The sequence below is a fragment of the Silurus meridionalis genome, chromosome 16, assembly GCF_014805685.1.
Source record: "Silurus meridionalis isolate SWU-2019-XX chromosome 16, ASM1480568v1, whole genome shotgun sequence".
Lineage (NCBI taxonomy): Eukaryota > Metazoa > Chordata > Actinopteri > Siluriformes > Siluridae > Silurus > Silurus meridionalis.
In genome coordinates, this window is record NC_060899.1 from 420,001 (window position 1) to 430,000 (window position 10,000).

At 40.5% G+C, this 10,000-nt stretch overlaps 2 protein-coding genes across 3 annotated transcripts in view; both read left to right on the forward strand.

Moving 5' to 3' along the window:
• si:dkey-150i13.2 (mitochondrial carnitine/acylcarnitine carrier protein) overlaps nucleotides 1-147 on the forward strand; it is an 11,302-nt gene extending 11,155 nt beyond the window's left edge. Inside the window, exon 9 of the mRNA XM_046869292.1 lies at nucleotides 1-147. This exon is cut by the window's left edge and continues 228 nt beyond it. The gene's annotated coding sequence lies outside the window, so the exon portion shown is untranslated.
• Nucleotides 148-1,308: 1,161 nt separating this feature from the next.
• Nucleotides 1,309-8,467, forward strand: LOC124398841 (rab GDP dissociation inhibitor alpha-like). Of its 2 annotated transcripts, XM_046869286.1 has the most exons (12): nucleotides 1,309-1,327; nucleotides 2,068-2,185; nucleotides 3,753-3,860; nucleotides 4,058-4,157; nucleotides 4,285-4,419; nucleotides 4,602-4,800; nucleotides 4,894-5,025; nucleotides 5,110-5,209; nucleotides 5,480-5,651; nucleotides 6,015-6,159; nucleotides 6,278-6,332; nucleotides 6,842-8,467. In XM_046869286.1, the coding sequence occupies exons 2-12, from the start codon at nucleotides 2,141-2,143 to the stop codon at nucleotides 6,992-6,994; spliced, it is 1,344 nt and encodes a 447-aa protein (XP_046725242.1). In that variant the 5' UTR covers nucleotides 1,309-1,327; nucleotides 2,068-2,140; the 3' UTR covers nucleotides 6,995-8,467. The 2 variants fall into 2 exon arrangements, with proteins under 2 accessions (XP_046725242.1, XP_046725241.1); XM_046869285.1 differs by lacking the exons at nucleotides 1,309-1,327; nucleotides 2,068-2,185 and adding an exon at nucleotides 3,344-3,495.
• Nucleotides 8,468-10,000: the final 1,533 nt, after the last annotated feature.

Sequence of the window (10,000 nt, forward strand, 5' to 3'; positions counted from 1 at the left end):
GCACCTCGTAATCCTCCTGAGAATCATTTCTTCTGTTATCAAAAAGATAAGATGTATTAATTATTGATCATTTTCACACTGTGCATTATAATACATCATTATTACACTTATTACATTTACATCAGTCTATTCTGTTTTAAATGCACATTCATGTTTATTATTATTATTAATATTATTATTATTATAATTATTATATTATTATAATTATATTATTATTATTATTATTATTATTATTATTATTATTATTATTATATTATTATTATTTTATTATTATTATTATTATTATTATTATTATTATTATTATTATTATTATTATTATTATTATTATTATTATATTATATTATTATTATATTATTATTATTTTATTATTATTATTATTATTATTATTATTATTATTATATTATTATTATTATTATTATTATTATATTATATTATTATTATATTATTATTATTTTATTATTATTATTATTATTATATTATATTATTATTATATTATTATTATTTTATTATTATTATTATTATTATTATTATTATATTATTATTATTATTATTATTATATTATATTATTATTATATTATTATTATTTTATTATTATTATTATTATTATATTATTATTATTATATTATTATTATTATTATTATTATTATTATTATTATTATATTATTATTATTATTATTATATTATTATTATTATTATTATTATAATATTATTATTATTATTATTATTAGCTGTTGTATTTAAATGAATCCTATTGTTTACAGTAGAACTGTAGCTCTCTGCTGCCCTCTGTCGTCTCTGTCTATAATCCTAACAGGAGATTTGTTCCAAAGTATTTAATGAATAAAATGAATAAAGAATAATAAACTGTCATGGAAAAAAGGAGCAAAATCAGGATCGATCGATCTATCTATCTATCTATCTATCTATCTATCTATCTATCTATCTATCTATCTATCTATCTATCTATCTATCTTGCATTATAGGTCTCACTTTTTTAAGTTTTTATATAATTTTTTTTAATGAAAGTAAATATTACACTAGCAGTTACTCAGTAGTAAGTTGCCAGATTGATCTTTTTGAATTGGATTATGTTGTGTTTTTTAGATTTAGTTTAAAACATCCTGTAATGTATTTGTTACACTGATGGTGTGAACTGAAGTCTGAGAGAAACTGAGTTCACACCAGGAGCAGAAAGTATTGGCCACTGGGATCTGAGATCTCTTCACATCAAAAACAGTTAAAGCTCTGTTCCTCAGCAGGTTTTCTCTAAAAACAGAACACACACACACACACACACACACACACACACACACACACACACACACACATAGGAGTAAGTGATTTAACATGTATGAGCTGTAAAGCTACAAATCCAAACCGATGTCTTAAATGGTTCCTCAGACTCCAAGTCCACCAGACATCTGAGGAGGATACGCTGCTTAGTGAAGATCAGTGAACACAGCATCGTGGATGCATGCTAAAGGATTCTCCAAATGTTCCTGTTCCTCAGCTATAGAGAACTCACACATTATCTAAAGCTCACACAGAGCTTATTAATTACAGGAGATGTTCTGGAGGTAGATGTTCAGTACAGGCTGGACTCCAGGATCAAAATGTGGACTGCTATAGGTTCTAATGTGTTGTGAGATCTTATAGGTTCTGCAGAATCAGGAACCTTTCCATTTTACCCTGGACCTTGTGGAAGACACGAGTGACTGCAGTGTGCAGTCTCCAACCTGCTCTCTGACCTTTCAGTTGGTCTAACAGTTGGAGTCAGATATCACACAATGAAGACAGTGCTTATCTCTGTGAAGGGGACATGATCACATGACGGCGTTTCAATCATCAATCTGGCAACCCACAGTGAGACATCTGGGCGGAGGCCTGTTTGGTATGCATTTAGGGAGGAGACACACACACACACACACACACACACTCTCTATCACAAACACACACACACACACACACACACACACTACTGTCTTACTGAGTGTGAGATCTCCTCCAGGAGAAAGTGATCAGTGTGAAGCTCAGTTCAAGCTCCGCAGTGTTGGTGACGTCACTCACACACACACACACACACACACACACACACACACTGAGACTCACAGTGGTGGTGTTGAGGAGGACACACGCAGGCATGGATGAGGAATATGATGTGATTGTTTTGGGAACCGGACTGACGGTAAGATTACGCACGTTTTCACCTTAAACCTGGTTATGACGTCATCACCCCAGAGCTGCGGCTTCTGTGTGCAAAATATAAAGGATGACATCATTAACCATCATCTTCATCATCATCACCATAGTCGGTGAGCAGATAAAACTGATGGAACTAATGCACTTAATACTCTAATATTGGTGATGATGATGGTATTGGTGATAATTATTATTATGATGATGACGGTGATGGTGGTGGTGGTGGTGGTGATATTGGTCATGATGATCATGGGGGTGTGGGTGGTGGTATTGGTGATATTGGTCATGATGATCATGGTGATGGTGGTGGTGGTGGTGGTGATATTGGTCATGATGATCATGGGGGTGTGGGTGGTGGTATTGGTGATATTGGTCATGATGATCATGGGGGTGTGGGTGGTGGTATTGGTGATATTGGTGATGATTATTATTATGATGATGACAGTGATGGTGGTGGTAATAGTGATTTTGGTCATGATGGTGGTGGTGGTGGTTATTGGTGATATTGGTGATGATTGTTATGATGGTGGTGGTGGATATTATAATGATGTCATTCAGAACTCATTCTATAACTCTAATAATGTAGTGTGAGCCCTGAGTGAGTGAGTGAGTGGATGAAGAGCATGATGAAGCTGTGAGGAGCTGACTGTATCTCAGGTGTCTCAGTATCAGAGTGCTTGAAGCTCTGCAGATCATCCATGCCTCCTCCCTGCACGCTCGTGCTACGTGGAATTGATGGTGCTGGCTTTGTGTTTTTTCCGCACCCTTATTTCGGTTACTTGTCTCTGATTGGTTGGTAGGGTCACACTTCTTGGTACTCGGATTGGTTAGTTTTTTATCACGTGCTGTATGACAGCCGGCTGATATTAGAAGATTGTGTAGGAGAGGGAGAAATGAACAGCATGGACAGAAGTGTAAAGTGAAGTCATGTATATAATCATTGTTGCTGTTTGCAGGTTTGCTGAATGCAGTTATCAGTTCACAATATCGTTTAAATTATCCTCAAATCGAAGCGCCGTGTCAACACTGCCAGCCAATCAGAGTGAAAGGGGCGGGGCTTGTGGAATACGGTTGGAGTTCAGAACACTACCCGGATTTTAATACACGCCCTGCGTTTAATCCAGTCTCGATCTGATCAAATAAAACTCGTTTAAAACACAAACACACACACACACACACACACACACACACACACACACACACACACATCTCGTGTATATATGTATATACACATGTTTTGCTTTCCTTTGTTCATGTTCAGTATCTCAGTCGGGACTGATGTAGAGTGTATCACAGGTGTTTGACACACACACACACACACACACACACACACACACACACACACACACACACACACACACACACACACACACACACACACACACACACACACACACACACACACAGACACACACACACACACACACACACACACACACACACACACATACACACACACACACGGCTCCATGTAGTGCAGGATGATGCTCTTACTGAAGGTAGATGAATGTACTGAATGAGTTTCTGCAGTAACCGTGAGTTTTGGTTCTCAGGAGTGCATCCTGTCTGGGATCATGTCCGTCAACGGAAAGAAGGTTCTGCATATGGATAGAAATCAGTATTACGGTGGTGAAAGTTCCTCCATCACACCACTGGAGGAGGTACAACATCACAACTTCAACAACAATAATTATCATAATAATAATAACAATAATAATAATAATTATTGTTGTTTTAATAATAAACTTTATTTATGCCATCTTTTATAAATTTCAGAAGAAATCTTTACTGATAAAAGTGTGTGTGTGTGTGTGTGTGTGTGTGTGTGTGTGTGTGTGTGTGTGTTTATCCTCTGCAGCTCTACAAACATTTCAATCTACCAGACAGTCCACCCGAGTCCATGGGTCGAGGACGAGACTGGAACGTTGATCTCATTCCCAAATTCCTGATGGCTAATGGTCAGAGCTCAGATCTCCTCCCCACGCTTCAGCTCAAACTATTCACATCATTATAACTATAAATGTGTGTGTGTGTGTGTGTGTGTGTGTGTGTGTGTGTGTGTGTGTGTGTGTGGTGCTCCTGCAGGTCAGCTGGTGAAAATGTTGCTGTACACAGAAGTGACTCGTTATCTGGACTTTAAAGTGATTGAGGGAAGTTTTGTGTATAAAGGAGGAAAGATCTACAAGGTTCCGTCCACCGAGTCTGAGGCCCTGGCCTCCAGTGAGTCTGAGTCTTCTGATTAGATTTCTTTCATTCAGAGAAAGTTGTGTAATGTGAGGGTTAAAGCAGCAGGCATTGATTAAAGGCAGGACTGTGCATGATGTTTAGAGGGAGCTGTAAATCTGATGTTTGTGTAAAGTAAGGTTTCAGATGTTCCAGTCATTGCTGATTATTCTGCTCAGATCTCATGGGCATGTTCGAGAAGAGAAGGTTTCGCAAGTTCCTGGTTTTCGTTGCCAACTTTGACGAGAACGACCCCAAGACCTTCGAAGGTGTGGACCCGAGGAGCACCACCATGTGTGACGTGTATAAGAAGTTTGACCTGGGGCAGGATGTGATCGACTTCACGGGCCACGCTCTGGCGCTCTACAGGACAGACGAGTGAGAAGTTCCTCCTGAGGAAGCCGGAGAGCTCTGATGGTTATAGATGTATTTGTTATGGGTGAGTACATGATGTGTTCGTGTCTCCTGCAGGTATCTGGACCAGCCGTGTCTGGAGACCATAAACCGCATTAAACTGTACAGCGAGTCTCTGGCACGTTATGGGAAGAGCCCGTACCTCTACCCTCTGTACGGACTCGCAGAACTTCCTCAGGGATTTGCCAGGTGAGGATTCTCTCCCGGGCTTTGACCCTCTGTCCTATCCTGATCACCGGGTCAGGTTATTACCCCTCGTGCGTTTGTGTTTAGATTAAGCGCGATATACGGAGGTACCTACATGCTGAATAAACCTGTGGATGAGATCATCATGGAGAACGGACGTGTGATGGGGGTGAAGTCTGAGGGAGAGGTACTGTTCATACACTGATCATCACTACACAAACATCCAGTAGTAATGATTATAGATACAGTGTGATCAGGGTGGTGGTGGTGGTGGTGGTGATGGAGCAGAAAGAGGGTTTTGAGTCTAAAATGATGAATGTGTAGATGCAGAGTTTTTTTAGGTTTTTGTACTCAGATGTCTGTAAATCACGAGTAGCAGTGACGGAGCCCTCTGCAGCGCTCAGGTTCTTTATCTTCTTCATGAAACTGAGGATTCTCGTGTTTCCTGATCTCTCAGGTTGCTCGCTGTAAGCAGCTGATCTGTGACCCGAGCTACGTCCAGGACCGAGTGCGTAAAGCAGGTCAGGTGATCCGCGTCATCTGCATCCTCAGCCATCCCATCAAGAACACCAACGACGCCAACTCCTGCCAGATTATCATCCCTCAGAACCAAGTGAACCGCAACTCGGGTCAGTGACACTTCGAGGGGGTTCTGTACGAGTACTGCAAACACCAATTATTATTATTATTATTATTATTATTATTTTTATTATTATAAAATACCAATATGTTTTGATATGAATGGAATCATTATCATTTGAGATTAATAAATGGAATTAATCTTATTTTCAGCCTACACTAATTAGCTCCACCCCAAACCATATACAGTATCTCAGCTCCGCCCATTTACCTTAAAAGGCAGCAGTATAAAGGAGCATTTAGTGTTTGTTGCAGTTGTAATGCAGCTTTCAGACAGCAGGGGGCCAGACATACTGCACCTTTACTTCCAGTGTAATTGTGTATGTTTAGTTGTTTGTTTGTTTGTTTTGCAGATATTTATGTGTGTATGATCTCGTACGCCCATAACGTGGCTGCTCAGGGTAAGTACATCGCCATCGCTAGCACCACGGTGGAGACGAGCGACCCTGAGGCTGAGATCCAGCCTGCTCTTGAGCTGCTTGAGCCCATCGACCAGAAGTCAGTACACACTTTATTATTATTATTATTATTATTATTATTATTATTATTATTATTATTATTATCCTGATATGAGCATTGCAGAGCTGTAAAACTGGGTTCATGATTACCTTTGCAGGTTTGTGGCCATCAGTGATCTGTATGAAGCTTCAGATGATGGAGCAGAGAGTCAGGTGAGAGTCACACTCCACTACAGTCATCTCCAACCTGAACCCAGGAGCGTGAAGAACATTCCACGCTTCTAGACATTAAGCATGAAAATAATGAGCAGGAGTCTGTTACATACTCTGTCATACAGCTGGTTCTTGATGGGTTCCTGATGGCTTCAGTAGACTATAAAGTGTTTAGAGCTTCTAGAAAAGAGTTCCTTCAGGGTTAATTGGACATTTCAGGGTTTATAGTGTATTATAAAGGGTATTAGAGGGTCCTTCAAGCATTCATTAGATAACAAAGGGATCTTAGGTTTAAGGGCGGGGTTCTCTAAAGGTTCATTAGATAATTAATGATGTGTTCTCCAAGAGGGACATCTGAAGCACCACTGAGCATACTCTACAGCTTCATTTTTTTATAAAATGATGGCAATACTCATAATGGTGTGTGATCTCAGACAGAGAAGGATGAAGACACTCGTGTCTCAGCTCAGAGATTAAAGACCAGATTTCGCACTGCGTTCCTTCCACAGATCTTCTGCTCTCGAGCGTATGATGCCACCACGCATTTTGAAACCACCTGCAACGACATCAAGGACATCTACAAGCGCATGACGGGGAGCGACTTTGACTTCGAGAACATGAAGCGCAAACAGAACGATGTGTTCGGGGAGGATGAGCAGTGAGAGCACGGGGGTGTGGCTAAGCAATCTTTGGGGTGTGGTTAAGCAAAATATGGGGGCGTGGTTATGCAAAAGGGAAAGGAGACTAGAGGAGGTGTAGAACTTGTGTAAACGATGGGACCTGTAACTCCTTCCAGAATACGCACACACACACACACACACACACACACACACACACACACACACTATTTACTCTGCAAGTGTTTACATCCCTCCCTCATATGTATAGGATAGTTGTGTTTAGTAGAGACTGTAGTGTTTGAATAAATGAAGTTTGTTTGTGTGTGTGTGTGTGTGTGTGTGTGTGTGTGTGTGTGTGTGTGTGTGTGTGTTACCATGTCTGAGAATCTGTAACACCATGACCTGATGGTTTTTACACTTCGTCTGTAAAGTTAAAAGCTTTCGTTCTGTACAGTGTGTGTGGAACTGAACCCAGTGTAAATGTTATGAACACATTATAACCTCTTTCAGACTTTATAACATTTATTTACATGTAAAGTGAAAAAGAAGCCTGTGTACAACAATCACCTACACACACATCAGCTTATTCTACACCAATGTTCATCTTCAGGAAATCACATTTAATTCCCCACATTCCCCATGTTCCACATTTCCACATTCCAACATTCCCACATTCCAACATTCCCAGATTACAACATGCCCAAATTTCAACCTTCCTTCATTCCAACATTCACACATTCCAACATTCCAATATTCCCACATTACAACATTCCCACATTTCACATGTTCCACATTCCCACATTCCCACATATGAACTTTCTCCATTTGTCCATTCCAACATTCCGATCTTCTTCATGATATATTACTGTAATGTGAAGAGTCGTTCTTTTACTCATTCCACCCAAACCTGCTATTACACAATATTCCCAGAATGTTTTACTTCTACAATGATCATATATTTCATTTGTATTCAGAACAATTTTCCCAAAATCATAACTATCAGATCCACTCACACTCACAACACTTCCCTAATACCAACACTTATTTCTCCATCTCCTCCTCACCTTCTGTTCTTCTCCTCACCTTCTGGTTTCCTACTGCACTCGCATTCCATTCTTTATTCTAAATCCTGAAAAAATAAACACAGTGGATCAGATGGTCTTCACTGACTCTGGAACATCAGCACCACCTCCATTATCCTCTCACAGCACTTGGGGAATCTGAGAATCTAAATAAACCTGGAAGAATGAGGTGATCTGTGCAATATTCATCAGAACATTAATGACCCCCGTATGAAGCTTTTATGAAGCTGTAGGGTGTAACGATGACGATGTGTGTGTGTGTGTGTGTGTGTGTGTTACAGCACTGTGGGTTTCTTTCTCCACATCCCTCCATCACACACCTTTAACACACCTCTCACACTTTCATTTAATCAGCGTGAGGAGCATCAGTGCTGCTGTAGATCACTTTTTATTGAAAACATTATGGAGCTGAAATAAACCGGATAAAAACGTTGAGGTGTTTTATTTCAAATCTGATCAAGTAAAGTGTATCAAGTGGACAGAAATATCCTCTTTCTTTCACACACACACACACACACACACACACACACACACACACACACACACACACACAATATATTGTTTATCAACAAGTCTATCATCCACAGGGTTATACACTACTCACACGGACCTCCACATCTTCATGATGAACTGGAACTGGAATCTCCTTACACAACATCAGTGTCTGATCTCAGAGTCTGATTCAGACCGTGCACTACTGACCAAATTCTCTTCGGTGTGACTTCTGCCTTCTATAATGAAAAGCTTCATATAACATTATCTCTTCATTATTCAACCTTCTGCTCCACCTGCTTCATCCTCTGTGACTGACGCAGACTTTGCCTCCTGCTGCGATAAGAAGATTGAGGAAATCTGCCAGACCTTCACTTAAACTGAGTGAGGGTCATTCCCATCTTGTAGAAACCTGCTCTGAATCCATTGGACATCAACAACTACAGACTGGTGTCACTTCTCTCCTTTTTTCTAAATCTCTGGAAAGCACTGTTTTTAATCAGCTGTCTGTTTCTCACAGAACAACCTCCACGATCCGCAGAACAACCTCCACGATCCACAGGACAACCTCCACGATCCGCAGAACAACCTCCACGATCCACAGGACAACCTCCACGATCCACAAAACAACCTCCACGATCCACAGGACAACCTCCACGATCCACAGGACAACCTCCACGATCCGCAGAACAACCTCCACGATCCACAGGACAACCTCCACGATCCACAGGACAACCTCCATGATCCACAGGACAACCTCCACGATCCACAGGACAACCTCCACGATCCACAGGACAACCTCCACGATCCACAGGACAACCTCCATGATCCACAGGACAACCTCCACGATCCACAGAACAACCTCCACGATCCACAGAACAACCTCCACGATCCACAGGACAACCTCCATGATCCACAGAACAACCTCCATGATCCACAGAACAACCTCCATGATCCACAGAACAACCTCCATGATCTGAACCAGTCTGGCTTTAATAAAGCAGCACATTCCACAGAGACGACTCTTTGCACGGTCACTAAGAAACTCCATGCTGTAGATCAGCCAAGTCATCTGTTCTTATCCTCCTCGACCTTTCAGCAGCATTTGACACAGTCAACCAGAAGACTCTCTTGATTCATCTCCGGGTCAGGATCTCTGAATATCTCTTCATGACTCTCTGCTCTCCCCTTCAGCCACTGCTCACAACCTCAGGGTAACTATGGACAATCACCTGTCCTTCTCCTCACATGTTCTAATCTGGCTCGTTCCTGTCGATTTCTTCTCTACAACATCTGAAGGATTCCACCATTTCTGTCCACACAGGCTGCCCAGGTGCTCTGGTCTCTGCTGGAAGGTCTTCCTCTGAACTTTTATGTATTACTCATAGTCCCATTTGTGAATAAAGTGATCTGTGTTTTCACTCGTCAGATGTTAATGATATTACAGTTCATCTGATTCATTTCTGTTTAAACG